Here is a 16,884-nt window from a genome sequence, read left to right as displayed (position 1 = left end):
CAAGACCGAGTCCAGGACAGAAAAAACCTGGGTTATTTGTTGATACAAAAGCATAAACGGTGTCACTACACCCAGGATTTGTAAGTATAGCCATTCCCCTTTATATCATATCATTTAAAGAAAACAGAATTGCACTTGGTGATACCTCATAGCAGCAGTGTTAAAACTGATCCTGCTACAGTGGGTTGTTGTAAATGAGCATTTGAGCAACTAAATGACCGAACTCAAGTACTACAGCACTGCCTCCAGGACTCTAAATGGGGGCAGAAAAGATTGTGTGCAGTCCCCACCTCCTGGACACAAACCTTATGATATATAACTCAGCTTCTTTACCTGCAGCTGGCCTCATCCACAAAGCCCGGGACTCCCCTCCCACCACACAGCCACTAGAGGCATATTAAAGTATGCACATTCATTCATTTTTATATTAAAACAGATACATTGTACATTTTCTACACTATTTTCTTCACAATTTACCGTAAAGTTTTCCACTCCATGTTCTTGATTTTTGCAGTAGTTATCATTTTATGTTTTCTTACTATGTTTATTGTTATGCACCAAACCACCGAGTCAAATTTCTTCTGTGTAAAAAACTGACTTGGCAAAAACCTGATTCTGATAGACGATAATGAATATTCATCTTGCCAACCAGTGATAAGCATGTTGCTTGGACCGACTTTGGACAAACATCTGACCACCTGCCGGACCAGCATCCTCATCCTCAGGCGCTGTTGACACTGCAACAAGAAAGAAAAAAAATAATCTTTCTACATAGTTAATCCTACTGCTGTGCTGCAACACAATACTGACATTGTTTCTATTCACACATCATTCTGTAGCAATCACCATTGACCAAAGAGCAAATGCAATAGCAAGTGCAGTCATGTCCAAAAAATAGACCCTCCCCCACGTCCTCTCCCACTGTCAGCAGGACAGACTCTCAAACTCACACTCGCTGCATCCAACTCACTTTTAAATTTGAAACATGCATGTTCTTTTCACATTCAATTTGATTTTTTGCATCAAATCATAACAAGAGTTATGGCAAGACACTTTACAGATAGAGTAGGTTTAGACCACACTATAATTTACAAGGACTAAAAAAATTCCGGTAATTCCATGCATACATACACGAATAAACACAGAGAACAGAGAAGTTGAACTTTAGCTGCTGATTTACAGACAGATTGTAGATGTTTAACAGGAGGAGGCGTTTTATCGTCCCTGTGGACAGAATAAATCTCTCGCTCATTGTGTGAGATTGTCTTTGCTGTGTTGACAGATTCTCTCTCCTCACTTCTCCTCCTCTTTCTTCTTCCCACCCCTCAGCACCACAGAGGCAAGCTCTCACACAGCTAATCTAAATACCATAAGAGCCAAAGTCTGCAGCTCTTGACTCTGACTCCAGGTCAGCCGCAGAAACCTGGAGAAAGTCGAGTTTTAGTCCTGCGACGTTTTTGCAGGTTGGGGAGTCACCATGGTCCACAGCATGGACATGGACAATCCACACAAGCGTTACTGCATCCGCGGGAAGCATGCAGTCATCATCTGCATGACGGTGGTGGTGTGCTCTTTGGCAGTGGGCCTCGGGGTGGGCCTCTCCAAATCCGGCACCCCCACTACAACCACTCCTACACCTTCCACACCAGCCCCCACAGCAGGGCCTAGCGAGCCGCCTCCGCCGCTCAGAGGGCCCTGTGTGCCTTCCACTGACTCCACTGGAGACTGGAAGAATTTCCGTCTACCCAGCTACGTGAACCCGGTCCACTATGACCTGCACCTGGAGCCAAACCTGGTCGACGACACCTACACAGGTACCGTGGACGTCCACGTGGAAGTCAGCAAGCCCACCCGCCATCTGTGGCTGCACATTAGGGAGACGTTTGTCAGCGCCATGCCCAGGCTGACGATGCTGAACAGCCAGCGGGGCGAGAGGGAGGTGGCAGTGAAGAGCTGTTTTGAATACATAGATCAGCAGTATGTGGTGGTGGAGGCGGCGGAGGAGCTGCCGGTCACCGGCCCAGGAGAAGTGTACGTGCTCAGTCTGGACTTCCAGGGCTGGCTCAATGGCTCTGTGGTGGGATTCTACCGGGTCATCTACACCGAGAACGGGGTCACAAAGTGAGTTCTTTGATCTGGTTTTGTCATGAACAACATATGAATAACTCAAATGTCTTCATCAACAAAACAAACAGAAAAGAAAGTGACATGTCTTGATTTTTATTTAATATTGTTATTAACCTTGAAAATATCATCAGTATGCTGTAAAAGAAGAAAAGAAAAACGAAAACCAGATAAGAACACAAAGATAAAACAGAAAGAAATTCCAAGTGATTTTGCCAAAGAACAAAAACGGGATAAGTTTGAGAGGAGCAACATCTTTACAATATTATCTTATTGAAAAAAAATAGATGTACAGTAGCTTCAGTCATTTAAGGAAGTTGCTGCTAACACTTATTTTGTCTCACTGTATTCAGTGTTTATAAGCCCAAAAACAGATCTTTATAACACACTTTACTGTAGTAGTAAGAAGCTTTTATTGGTTTGAAATATGTATTATGCAGCAAAATATTTAAGACAGTTTTACACCCTCATGTGAATGATTTGTAGAAAGTATTTTTACGGTACATCCGTTTCAAATGTTATCCCTCCAATGAATGGGCGTTATCAGCGGCCATCGGCCTCTTAGATATGGGTAAGAAAGGGTCTGCTCCACATACCGTTAGGTTCAGAAAGCTGTTATCATATCTGGTCTGGTACGCCTTGGCGCTTGATGCTCTCGGAGTCCAGTTGTGAATTCAAACAAAACTAACGTTACTTGGTTAGGTTTAGGCAATGTGAGTACTTGGTTAGGTTGAGTAAAAGATCGTGGTTTGGGTTAAAAGAAGTAATGAGGTTAGGTTGGGGTTAAAACGGATAGGCGCTAAGAGGGGCATGGGCTCAAGGGGACAAGGGGACAAGGCTTAGGGTTAGGCCTCTGATTACACAAGTGACACTGAACGTGATGTTCATAAAGTTAAAAAAAAAAAAAAAAACTCACCACGGTTGCAGTTTGGTTATATTTAGGCACCAAAACTACTTAGTTAAGTTTAGAAAAAGATTGTGGTTCAGGTTAAAATACTAAAATTGCTTGGGGTTAGTTGAGAATGTTACATAAGTACGTAACACTACAAGAATGACCTGTCCAAGAACTCCAATAACATGAACAGTATTGAGTCAGATGCTCCATGCAACATACTGTTATCATTTCATTATATATTGATCAGATTTCAGGTAATGACTATATCTGCTGTGCGTCAAACGAACTTAAATCATCAGCAGAGTTTCCGTAACTGTGTTCACTGTCGTGTTTCCCATATCAAAGGGCCAAATCCCACTCTCGCCATGGTTTCCCTCTCTTTCCTATGTCTCTTTCCCCTGTATAAGTTGATTGAAGTAAGGATTAAACAGATCCTCGCCACAGTTCAGATATACTTTTATCAAAAGTCAGACTAAAGGTTTGTCAGTGATCTGTGAAGTCTAGTCTAGGCTAATTGTGCATATAAAGACTGTAGTTGGAAATTACTTGCTGCACTTAAAAACCAAATATACTGCATAACACTGTTTTTTTCAGAAACTCACAGTCAAGTTAAAAAAAATAATTGGAATGACCATTTAAGTTAAGGTATATCTAAATGACATGTCAAACAACAAGTGACAGCAGTTTTTCACATCAATACTTTTATTCCAAGCTTGAAGGTTCATTCTTAATCTTGGAAATGATAGTTTGACCAATCAATCCCGTCTCAAGGTCCACTTAGTGGCTTTTCTGGAGCTTTAACTGTATCACATGGCCTTCCTCACTGGATGGAAGCTGCTCAGGTGTCATGGACACGCTAGTCTGGATCAACAGAAGCACATTTTCAGGATAACATGCCGGACATCTGGTGCGTGGCTCATGAGCCGGATGTCCCTCACCTTCTGCTCTCTGTGTGTTGCCGTTCTCAAAACAACAGACTTCGAGCTGGCAAGCTACACGCTGTTTTGAAGAAAAGTTGGATTGTGCAACAGGGCAGGCCTGCTTGGTTCCTTCAGGGAACGATTGTAAAGATTTACAAAGAATATGTGTAGGGCATTTCCTCTCTAACTGGGACATGTTTTGGTGGGATTGCTGGGGACAAAGTACACACAGTGATACACTGGTAGGAGCTAATGAGGTTTAACCAGGTATCCAGCTAATTTAAATAGCACATGTTGCTGTATTGTGTGAATAGTTAACTTAATTGTATAGTGTAGGTGTTTTCCTTTTGTGTGGTGCAAATGTTTCACCAAACAAGTTCTCTTTGGAGACTTTATTGCAGAACAACCATCACTGCGTCCATAGCTTTGGTTTATAGAATTGCAAACAACCCAGAGCGTTATTTTTTCTCCTATCCCAGAATGCATCTGTGGTGTAGACCAGACCTTACTCCACAGCGCTGTGATGCGAGACTATGGAGATGCTATAGATGTGCTATATGCTATGGACGAACTCATAACAGCTACTGACCTAAATGATCCAGCTCCATGAGCAAACTCCATCTACTAATGACTAATTGTATGTGGCCCTTTAGTTGGGATTGTTTTTTCTGACTATAAATTTGGTATTTGGGTTGAAGTGATACTCCATCCAGAATCTATGTTTTGAGAAACAATAACAACTCTTTAGCTGCGGCGGTTGAACGGAGAGCAGCTGGGCTCAGCTTGGATTCATATCAGTTACAGTGGATTCCACTGGTGACACATTGTTTACACTGCAGAAATAAATGATCCGTCTACAGAAACTTTTCAAACTACTCCAGAGACACGATCTACTTCAGTCCTGTACTGTATCCTCAGTATGTTCAACAGTCATTGTTTCATTGGCTAAATATGCTGTATCAAACATAGGACCCCACATTTGTGAACTATGGACCTTTGGATACCTCTTCGCCACCATGAAAACTTAACTCATATACATTCATTATCACTTAAAATTTTAGAATTTGGTGAAACTTGTTCCTAAACAGTAAACCCGGGTTTAGCCATAAATTAAACATATTAAGTCAGTCAATTTAAAAGATTATTTCCAGTCAAGAAAGTCTCAGTTTGGTCGTAAAACAGTTAAAGTATAAGACCAAGAAGCTACGTAGTCTGTCTGTTTTGTACCAGGCTGTGAAGTTGCTCACACGAGCAACAGATCTTGAAGTTTTTTCTCTTCTTTCTCTTTCTCTTCTTCCTGATAGAAAGACACTGAATAAAACCCATCAGCTAAGATAACGTTACATTAAGCTAGCTTACCTCTGCTCCTCAACACATGGCACGTTATCTTGCTTGATGCTTAAGTCATACATCAAGCAATAATAATAATAATAATAATAATAATACATTTATTTATAGAGCGCTTTCCATCAAAGTGCTAAACAGCAAGTTGACGAGACATTGTTTTCGATGAGAGCTGATTGTTGTTTTAAATTGATAAAACATATGTGTAATTCTTGGCTCAATTCCAATGGAATAAAAAAATATTTTTCTCTCCCAGTCACTACCGGACATATTTTTTCATAAAAAAAGGTCCTATGCGATACACCGTAAAGGGAGGAACTTTGCCTCTCTATATATTGATGAAAATTAATTTGTATTTTCAGAAGAAGATGTTCCTCAGGGGTCAGGCTTGGTCAGGGGAATTAACTGGTGATCTCATCAGAGATGAAAAACTTGCATCTGAAAGTATTGTACTTGTAGTATTAATCATAACAATGTTTGGGGTTAAAAACTCCAAAATTGCAATAATCTGTCCTTGTATTGATCACCAGGAAGATTGCTGCGACTGATCATGAGCCAACGGATGCTCGCAAGTCATTTCCCTGCTTCGATGAACCCAACAAGAAGGCCACCTACACGATCTCCATCACACATGATGCTAACTATGGAGCTCTGTCCAACATGCCTGCTGAGGTAGGACTCAAGTCAGCAACGCTAAACATTTACATTTTAATAAATAGTAATTAGATAAAGAGTCCCGCCAAATGTGTTGGAATTACACTAAAGGTCACATATATTGGGCGTGCTCGCCAAAATGAGTTAAAGCAGGGGCTAACTGTTAGCAGTTAAAAGTAAAAAAAGTTTTTTAACAAAGCACTTGTGACAACTCTAGCCTCAAGCCTCAGACTTTAAGCATTTGATGGTGTATGCATGTAGCCATGGTGGGTATGTTTAGGACAGTTATTATTTTACAGGTTTCTGGTTTTGACACTATTTCGTATCCAATAGCGGTAATCAGCTAGCCAGCCTGGCAGAGTGCTCGCCCCATGTACAAAGGCTCAGTCCTTGTCGCAGCAGCTGCAGGTTCAAATCCAACCTGCGGCCCTTTGCTGTATGTCATTCCCCCTATCTCTCCCCTTTCTTATCTTCAGCTGTCCTGTATAATAAAGGCTTAAAAATAATTAAATATTAAAATAAAGGTCTGCCATGAAAATGGTCCCATACCAGAATTGCCATGTTTATTGGGTAAATTAAAGTTGTTTTGACTTGGCTTCATCAGCAAAGGGTTTCATTCTAAACCAAACCATGTGGTTCATCCACTAAATTTAACATTAAGTCTCAAAACTCCCATCTCCACTAATAACTACTAATACTTTATAGCTATAAATGGTTTGTACAACTCTACTTATAAACCTGTTAACCAATCCTGGTGGACGGAAGAGTAGTTGCTGTAGGTGAAAGGAGCATAATTCCTCAAACTTTCCCATGGTGGAGGGGAAAAAAACAACATAAAAAGAAAGAGGAAGCCAGGCTTGGAGTGAACACTTTGAATGCTAAAAACAGAGAAATCAATCTTGTGCCTCTGTATTTGGGCCAGGGGATTCACCCGGCTCCCCAGCCTGAGTGACACCCCCCATTAACCCATTAGCCTTTTCCACTGGCTCTCCAGGGCGCCCCTGAAGAACTGCCTGGCAATAAAAAGAAGACCTCCTTTAAGAAGTCCATTCCTATGAGTACCTATTTGGTATGTTTTGCTGTGCACCAGTTTGACCATGTGGAAAGAACTTCTGCCAGAGGAATTCCTGTGAGTTTACCATCATGCATCAATATCAATGCACTATGCAAGTATTGTGGGAGAGATTTTAAATGAACTTATACTAGACTATCAGATTTATACTCTCAGGCGAATGCCAATACATGCACGTGTGTTCTGTCTTCCTTTTACAGTTGAGAATCTACGCCCAGCCAACTCAGATAGGAACTGCTGAGTACGCAGCCAACACGACCAAGATCATCTTTGACTACTTTGAGGAATATTTCAACATGTCATACTCCATCGAAAAACTGGGTACATTAAGACCGTATGACCCCAGAGGGTTAAAGATGTCAGATTTTATGTACTTACTGTATATTTCATTCATTTTTCTCTGTATCCCACCCTATGGATCACAGTTAGACGCATGCTTTGTTTTGGGGGTCCCAGTGTTTTTCAGATACGAAGGACCAAAAGGTCCCTGCTATGGCCCTCTGGTGGCTACAGGTTTATTTCACTGGGGGCCGAGTTAAATGTCCCAAGAAAAGATCAGTACACCTTTGATTTCACTCTAACTCACAGAAAGAGCAGCTAGAAGAAGTTAGAGCACAATGCAGTTGGGACCGCAGGTTTATAATGCTCACTGTTATAGTTAAGAATTGAAGAGATTCAGGTAAGAAACACAGAAACTTGAATTCACTAAAAGTAAATGGCAGTCAAGGCAGCCATTACCCGGTCTATACCTACGGCCAGAGTAGCCGTTACCAAATCCAATGGAATAAGTCTTCCAAGGGGGGCATCATGAAACATAACTGATGGTGGGAAATCTGTAAATGAGAAATTGGGAAATTGTCTTGTGAGCACTCAGAGGTTCTTATCTCCTCAACAATCACATTAGAGGAGAGAAAGATGTCATTTTGTGACGAGGGAGGGAATTTGTTTTTAATAGTGGTGCTGAAGGAAATACTTTTTAAAATCCAGTTTTTGAATTGATTTGACCCTTGTGTTGTCTTCTGGTCGACTATGCACTTGTTGACCTTCTGGGTTTCAAAAGTAACACTTTTTTTACCGTTTGTTTTGCTTTTTTCGTCAATTTTTTCAATGTTTTTTTTTCACTTTTTTCGTCAATTTTTTTCAATGTTTCCCCCCCACTTTTTTCAATGTTTTTTCACTTTTTTCCTCACGTTTTCAATGCTATTTTTCACTAACACCAAGATATCACCAATAGTGTTGCACGTATTTTGGGAATTCATGGTCAATGAATCTCATTTATAGAAGACTATACCTCATTTTAATATTAGAGGAATGCATGTTGGAGGAGAATCACAGATGTGTGTGTATATCAGAGTTTAGTCAGGTTTTGAAACTATTTAAATTTCTTCAAATGCTATAAAATTGAATACCCACAATTCAATTAAAGTAGTAATTGAGTACTTGCAATTGTCCAATTGTACATTGTTAGTGTAATTTGGCAGAAAAGAAACCCATATTTCAGATATAGAATTTTTGTGGTGAGTCAAAATTCATAAACATTTGACCCGAGGACAACATGAGGGTTAATAAAATTAGAAGAATTATTGAGGCAGTAATGCAATTATAGAAGCTATGACTTCTCTGTGCTGTTTTGATCCAGATAAGATAGCCATACCTGACTTTGGTACTGGTGCCATGGAGAACTGGGGCCTCATCACCTACCGGGAAACCAACCTGCTGTATGATGAGAACCAGTCATCGTCCTACAACAAGCAGCGAGTGGCCAGTGTCATCGCCCACGAGCTGGTTCACCAGGTACCACTGTCCACCATCTACTTCCTTTTTACCTTCTCTGCTTTGCTATTTTATTTTTATTTTGTTGAGTCAGAACTTTGAAGGAGTATGCAAGACTATGCATGACGTGCAGGTTCCTCTTTATCCGCTTTGTTGAGTTGCATAGGCCTATAATAAGACAACACATTCTCATAAACATGTTCGTATGATATCGTACGATGAACCTTTTTGTTGTTGGCTTAACCTGACTTATTGGAAGTTTTTCTAACTATATATCTGAGAAAAAGTTGCAATTAATGTGAAGCGACACAAGGTGACCGTCGGCGTATATGTGAGAGTTAAGTTTAGGCACCAAACTGGCTGGAAAAAAAGATGGTGGTTTGGATTAATACATTGTTCCCTTTAAGTAGTGCTCCCAGGACACAAACATCCTTTTCCCCAGTGAAAGTCTTGTGTTTTAACTTCTTGCGGGACACAAACGCAGCTCCATTGCTTGAAATCCCCGTGGGCTCTTACCAAGTTCAACCTAAAATATCCAGGGGTTAGAGAATAAAAGCTCAGATATTCTGTCCAGCAGCACCTTTCTATGATAAGTGATTGTTGTCTTGCACTGGCACAGATATAATTTAAGTTTCCTTTAACCTCAAACAGAGGGGATGAAGCTCACCTAGACCAATGTGTGAAGACAGGGGGTGGAAACTCTTTTATCTCTGATTCCCACACAGATGGAAAGATCCATCATTAAAAATGGAAAAAAAGAGTTCAAAGTTCAGAATTGTAAATGTGTTAGTTCAGTGTTCACAGACATTTTAACACCTCACTGGAGACATGCCACGTGCCAGCCTGCTTTAAGTCCTCAACCATCATCCCCCGTGCCCAAGAAGCCAAGGACCACAGGACGTGATGACTTCAGACCCGTTGGCCTGACCTCTAAGGTTATGAAGTCCTTTGAGCGCCTTGTGCTTTCACACCTCAAAGAAATCACAGACCCCCTCCTGGACCCCATGCAGTTTGCCTCCAGAGCCATTAGGTCTGTAGACGATGCAGTCAACCTGGCCCTGCACTACATCCTCCAGCACCTGGACTCCGCAGGATCCTCCTTCAGGATCCTGTTTGTGGACTTCAGCTCTGCCTTCAATACCATCATCCCGGCTCTGCCTCAAGAGAAGCTCTCCCAGCTTGGTGTGCCTGACTCCACCTGCAGGTGGATCACTGACTTCCTGTCTGAGAGGAAGCAGCATGTGAAGCCGGGGAAACACATCTCCAACTCACAGACCATCAGCACCGGATCCCTTGAATCTGAAGTTCATGGACAACACCTCCCTCATCGGACTCATCTCCGATGGAGACAAGTCCGCCTACAGGTGGGAGGCTGACCACCTGGGGACCTGGTGCAATCAAAACACTCTAGAGCTCTAAAGACAGTGGAGATGGTTGTGGACTTCAGGAAGAACTCACCTGCCCCCATCACCCTCTGTGACTCTCTTATCTCTATTTCCCACACGGATGGAAATATCCATCAATTAAAATGGAAAAAAAAGAGTTCAAAGTTCAGAATTGTAAATGTTTAAAACCCTTCATGTGCTATTGTTCCAGATTTTTATGATGCACATCTTTCCGAGACATCAGCTGTTTTACTCTGATTGGAGATAAGAGGCGATGAGGCCGTCCATAAAGTTTTATGACTTCTTCAAAGTCACATGAGGGATTTGGTGTTAGTGGTTTAGTTGTCTGAATATGATGATGTACAATAGTCTTCTGGGTAGCAAGCTTTTATGACCCCCCCCCCCCTCACATGTACCGGAGAATAACCCGTACAACTTTACAGTTACATACTGGACACAAAAGTCATGGTGGGTGGCCAAAGCTGACGCCTGTTGACAATCCTCATTAAGTCTATCCTGTCTGTTTTGTGTTGTTGAAGTGAGGTTGCTCCGTTTCTTCCATACAGTTATTTTTGAAAGGGACAAGAACCCCAGTCCCCTGGGTGGATGCTTGAATAATCGACCTATGGGAGCGTTTTTCATGGGGAGGACAGTCTCTTTTGGCTGCATGATGTTTTCCAGTTTTCCCAGTTACATTATTTGGTGAGGAGTATTTACAAAAAGTTGAAATAATGTCCTTTTAAGTCATTTTTATTTCAGTTTTACAATTCTATATCCACACGGAGTAAATAATGTTTTTAATAAAAACTAGAAAACAGCTACTTAAAACATGAGCAGATCAGAACACAGGAAGGCTTTGTACAAAAATATGATATCCTAATTTAAATATAATATCTGTCTCTTATAACTACCTGATTCTTTCTGCAGGCAGTCGTAAGAATGGGGCCCATGGCTAATTTTAACACCCAGTAATCCCCTAGAAGGTGAATTTGTCCCTTTATTTTCCTTTGTTTGGAAATTCATGTGAATTGTCTTCTTTCAGTGGTTTGGGAACATTGTGACCATGGATTGGTGGGATGACCTGTGGCTTAATGAAGGCTTTGCCAGTTTCTTTGAGTACATCGGTGTGGAGAAAGCTGAGCCTAGTTGGGGCATGGTGAGTTCTCCTTTAACCCGTGTTGACGTCCCTTTGATCGTGAACTTGTTGTCTAGCCAGGTCAAAAGTGAATTTTTGGTGTTCTTTTCAGCATTTTGGGCTCTTTTTTATGCTTTCGACACTTTTTAAAACAGTTTTGCAGCTTTCTTTCAACATATTGTTTTAAAGTCATGGTCAATAAACCTAATTTATATATTATAATACCAATTGTTTAAGTTAAAAAGGCAGAAATTAATAATTATTTTGACTAAGGGTAAAGATCAAAGGATGTTAAGGGATCACAGACTGGTTTATGTCAAAGTTTAGTCAGGAGACGGTTTTAAAACCATTCAAGCATGTTTTTGAAATGTTATAAAAACTGAACAAAACACCCAAAATTCAATCAACGTAGTCATTCATTTTACCTGCAAAGAACGTTGTATGGGTTCCATACAACGTGCATCCATGTTAGGACTGTATTTGGGTATTTTGGTTCAAAGAAACCCATATTTGTGATTTAAAAACTGGGTCAAATTTGACTCGAGGACAACACAAGGGTTAACTTTTTAAAAAGGCACAACAAATAATCCCCCTGACAGTAGACCAGTGATGTTGAGGACTTCAGTGCCCTCTGTCCTCTTGTGCTATACAGCGAGACATCATGATCATCAGTGACGTGCTTCCTGTCATGGTGGACGACGCCCTCCTCTCCTCTCACCCGATCATCGTGAACGTGTCGACCCCGGCCGAGATCACCTCTGTGTTTGATGCCATCTCATACAGCAAGGTACGACTGCTGGGAAACCTCATATCTGTTACATCACCAACAAGATACCATGCAACTAAATGCTATTTGTACCAAAAATGATCCCACTTCATCCAGGGAGCGTCCATTCTCCGGATGTTGGAGGGTTGGATGGGCAAAGACACGTTCAGAGACGGCTGTCGAGTAAGTCACGCTGCTGCAGCTTCATGACCAAAATGTAACAATGGAGGATCATAAACGTCTCAAGTGGTTCAGCAGCTGATTTATGAAAACCTTTTTGTTTCTTCTCTATTCTTCTTTCACCAGAAATATTTGAAAGACTACTACTTCAATAACGCCAAAACAGCCAACTTCTGGGCATCTCTCGCCGAAGTAAGTTTGAATTATATCAGTTTTAAACTTTACAAACCTGTACAAGGCCAGATTAATGTCCAAATTTTAAAGGAAATATTCAATAATTTGTTAAGAAATGCTTATTTGATTTTTTTTATGAAAGTGAGGTGAGAAGTAAAGACGGCCAAATCAAGCTTAATGTATTTAATTCTTGTTTCAAATCATAACAGGAGTTATTTCAGGACACCTTCCAGATAAAGTAGGTTTAGGCCACACTCTTTAATTTACAAAAAAACATAATTTCTCCCCAAGAGCAAGCATTTGATGTGACAGTGACAAGGAAAACCTTCTCGTCTAGTAGTGTTCATGGACAGAATAAACCAACATGTCCAGAAGTGGGTTCATTTTTAATATATGATATTTTGAAACATTCAACAGAACCAGGCTAGTTGTTTCCCTGCTTCCAAGCTGTATGCTAAGCTAGGCTAACTCCATCCTGACTGGTCATGTTTCCCCAAATGGTGGAACGTTGCTTGAAGTTTTGTGAATTTGTCTGAGCAGCAGCCCTTTCCTTCTCTCTTTTACCCAGGTGAGTGGGTTGCCAGTTGCGGACGTAATGGACACATGGACCAAACAAATGGGTTATCCTGTGCTGAACCTGTCTGTCTCAGACACGAATGCCAAACTGAGCCAAAAACGCTTCCTCCTGGATCCTAAAGCTGATGCCAGCCAGCCTCCTTCTCCTCTTGAGTCAGTGAAGCCAACAAGATAAAAACGCCTCAGAGCTGTTGAATTTGGACCAGAAGTTAGAACGACATTGTCCTATTTTGGCATCATTACCCATCATACAATACAAAAAGTCTAATTAAAGGCATTAGGTTATTTCCAATTACCATTCATCTGGTTCACTATTTCAGGATTGGCGCTTCCTGTCTAGTTTTTACTTTGTTGATTTTCATGTTGAAAGAATTGATGATGGCCGAATTGCATAACAATGAATGTGTTTTTGTTTCAGGTACAAGTGGACCATACCAATCGAATGGCACTCTGTGAAAAGCAACAAAAACATGTTGATGATATTTGACAAGAGCAAAGCAGGTACAGGATGCTCATGACAAATGTGATCCAGTTTCTCACTAGGAGGAAAACAATACATGACTTATTTTTTTTTATTTTTAACACGTGCCATATAGATAAAGCGAAGTGTAGCTCCACGTGTGTAAAGCCCTTAATGCCTTAATGACAACTGTTGATTTTCAGAGCTCGTCATCAGTAACTACTCGGCCCCGGAGGACGGGCTGCTGAAGGTCAACAACGATCACGTTGGGTTCTACAGAGTCAACCACGACGAGCACATGTGGAACGATATCAGTCAACAGCTTCAAAACAACCACATGGTAAAGACGTCCTCAGAGATCTGCACACACACGGCAGGGCACATGTCACTCACACCACCCAACGTATTCTAGTTATTTTGTTTTTCACTGTAGACTATTTATAGTTCTAGTATGTTCATCTGCTGACGTTGCTCAGCCTCATCGTTAGATTTGATTTTAGTGAACTTTAGGGTGATTACGCTGTTAGTTAGGGGGCTTTCACACCGGATTAGGGGGCTTTCACACATGGATTTACAGACTTTTCAGTTGGATCAGAACCAAAATTAAAAGTTCAATGCAATTTGCACAGCCCCTTGAACAATTAAAAGACAAATGTACAGTCAACATATGGGCTATGTTGACTGTACATTTGTCTTTTAATGGTTTTTTAACCCTGTGCTTGTTGTCGTGTCTGCAAGTCTTGCATAGTAAATTACTCAAAATGAATTTCTCCTTAGGGAGACCAATAAAAGTACTTTGGCTTTGACTCTGAACACTTTGCTGGCCCACTTTCTGGACCAAACCACCGAAACGTGGTCCGACGAAGAGGTGGTCTCTGCCCCGGATCAAACTGGGGATGAAAATGCTAAAACGTGGCCAACATATGTAATCTAATTCATCCCAACTACTTACAACATGCAGAAGTTTGTTCTTAACCCTCGTGTTGTCTTCCCGTCGACCTGCAACTCTGTTTTTCTGGGTTGAAGTTTCAACATTTTGTCCATTTTGTTGTTCTTTTTCTACACTTTCTCAATGTTTTTTTGTCACTTTTTTGTGTTTTTTTCTATTATGTATTAGTCAGTTTTTTAAGTTTTTTTCCCCGCTTTTTCCATTGTTTTTTATGTGTTTTTTGGTCACTTTTTCAGCATTTTTGTTGATTTTTTTTCCTGCGTTTTTGTAGTTTTTTTCAACATTTGTCACTTTTTTCAGCGCTTCTTTGTCATAGTTCTGATTTAGAAAGTTTTTGTAAACAGGTCAAATTTGACCCGAGGACAACAGGAGGGTTAAAGCAACAGTGTTATACTGGGACTTATTATTAAGACATCTTTCTCATGACTCATTATATTACAATTTAGAAATTTCAATTTCATTTAATTTCAAAACTCTTGAAAATGCTACTTTATTTTTTTTAAATAATACAATCGTGTTTTGTTCTTGTGATATTGTTGTTGTTTTTTTCTCAACATGTTGCAACTGTATTAGGGAAATCTCTGTAGCACTTCTTACTTTTTAAACTGCCAGAAACATTATTGTGTGGGAACCGAACAAAATTATATTTTGAAATAGTTATCATGTGAAAATTTGAAACCTTGAAGAAAATGAAGAAAAAGTCTGAGACGAGGAAAGCCAGACACGGGAGTGTCGAGCCAGCAGAGTGAGATAAGATAAACTTGCAGCTGTGACTGTGTGAAAGGAGCATGTTGTTTCTTCATTCAACTTTAGTGAACTATGTTAAACCCTAAACTTGCCTAATACACCCAGCTACAGCTCAACCAATGGTAAAGCAAAGAATATGATATACTAACCCGCGTTTATGTAAAACAACTATATGCTACACCCATTTATGTAAATCAACTTTCTGTTCACACCCACTCAATAAAACGGCAGAGCAGGTGATGACCGCTGAATGGTTTCAGTATTTCAGAAAAAAAAGCAACTTATTACTTGAGGCTCACGTGAGATGTCACGTGATCAGACTGTTTGCCTACCTTGGATTATTTACTCACATGCTCTAACTTATAAAGCGCACGTATTTTAGTTTGTTTTACGTGTTACTGATTGTGTTTTATGGCTTTTGTGGGAGAACGTTGGTCCGGGGCTGGGTGTCTTCGTCCTAGCGACTTTGAAGCGGGTCATAGTGTTGGTGGAGTTAATGGTTGTGTCAGCTGGTGGTTAACAGGTGGTGAAATATACCAAACTGATGTTCTTAGTAGATTGCATGATTTTAATGTTTTGATATGTGCATGTGGAGTTTTATTGATGGTGTTAATACGGTTATATGATCCACCTGATAACACTGTCGCAACCAGCTATTTTAAGTAGTTCTCTTCAAATTTATGAAATACTTTTATCTGGACGAATTTCACTTCTCCTGGGCCCTAAATATTTGTGTCTTTTTGTTTTCTTTATTACATTAGTTGTGTTAATTATTTGTTCTGTTATAGTTAATGATTAAGTTGGTTTTCGTTGGAGTTTGTAATAAATCGTTTTGCATAGTTTTACTTAACCACGTCTCTGATCTCCTCTGTGGCCTTGCCTGTGTAGTGGGAGTCCCTGGGATTAGTAATAACTGAATTCATATGTTAAACTCTTTGGGTGAAAGTCCCAAGGGGGCGTTGTCGAAGTATAAATTGCTTAATTAAAAAGTTTGGCTAAGCCCTCCATTGGGCCTGGTTACACTAACATATTGAAAGTTATAGAGCCAACATTTTACATGATGCTTTTCACCTTTGATGTTAACTACTTTGAAGCAAAACAGAAAGTGACCTTTTATGACACACAAATGTTTTGGTGTCATTGTTCCAATATTTCTTGGAAAGGTTCATCAACACCCCACTCGTCGAAGAACTCACCGTGTTAATCTTCTCTTGTTGTATTTCTTCCATAGGAGTTTGATGCAGCTGACCGCACAAGCTACATTGATGATGTTTTTGCTCTCGCAAGGTAGGATTGCACCCCCAAAACATGCCATATGAAAATTCATGTACATCTTATACTGAGATTGCAACCACTGTTTCATTTCCTTGTTCAGGGCGGATGTTATAGATTATGGTAACGCCTTTAATCTTACCAAGTACCTGAAAAATGAGACTGAATACATAGTCTGGGAACGCGTGGCCTCCTCTATCGCGTATGTTCGGGACATGCTCTCAGCCAATGAGGCGCTCTACCCAAAGTTTCAGGTAGGAGAGCTGCAAATCCTTCTGTCACATTCAGAGAATTAAAAACTCATTAACTCTGAAGTTGATCTGCAATCTAAAATTTCAAGAGACTGTCTCAGCAAAATCAACCCAAATGTCTTTACTTTGTTGTCTATGTATGTCACATATAATCACTTAAATTAAGTATCTATCTATCTATCTATCTATCTATCTATCTATCTATCT

The 16,884-nt window shown here is 40.4% G+C and overlaps 1 protein-coding gene across 1 annotated transcript in view; it reads left to right on the top strand.

Annotated features, from left to right (window-relative positions):
* Nucleotides 1-1,288: 1,288 nt before the first annotated feature.
* The window catches only part of enpep (glutamyl aminopeptidase), a 23,345-nt gene continuing 7,749 nt past the window's right edge, over nt 1,289-16,884 (top strand). Inside the window, exons 1-14 of the mRNA XM_032499812.1 lie at nt 1,289-2,121; nt 5,814-5,955; nt 6,932-7,066; nt 7,210-7,330; nt 8,649-8,803; nt 11,210-11,323; nt 11,955-12,089; nt 12,186-12,251; nt 12,375-12,440; nt 12,991-13,151; nt 13,417-13,499; nt 13,662-13,798; nt 16,386-16,441; nt 16,530-16,680. Coding sequence (XP_032355703.1) covers nt 1,478-2,121; nt 5,814-5,955; nt 6,932-7,066; nt 7,210-7,330; nt 8,649-8,803; nt 11,210-11,323; nt 11,955-12,089; nt 12,186-12,251; nt 12,375-12,440; nt 12,991-13,151; nt 13,417-13,499; nt 13,662-13,798; nt 16,386-16,441; nt 16,530-16,680 — 2,166 coding nt within the window. The 5' untranslated portion in view covers nt 1,289-1,477. The remainder of the gene's footprint in view (nt 2,122-5,813; nt 5,956-6,931; nt 7,067-7,209; nt 7,331-8,648; nt 8,804-11,209; nt 11,324-11,954; nt 12,090-12,185; nt 12,252-12,374; nt 12,441-12,990; nt 13,152-13,416; nt 13,500-13,661; nt 13,799-16,385; nt 16,442-16,529; nt 16,681-16,884) is intronic.

Source organism: Etheostoma spectabile, chromosome 20, assembly GCF_008692095.1.
Source record: "Etheostoma spectabile isolate EspeVRDwgs_2016 chromosome 20, UIUC_Espe_1.0, whole genome shotgun sequence".
NCBI lineage: Eukaryota > Metazoa > Chordata > Actinopteri > Perciformes > Percidae > Etheostoma > Etheostoma spectabile.
Note: the sequence above shows the minus strand (reverse complement) of the source record. Positions and strands in the feature narration are given on the sequence as shown.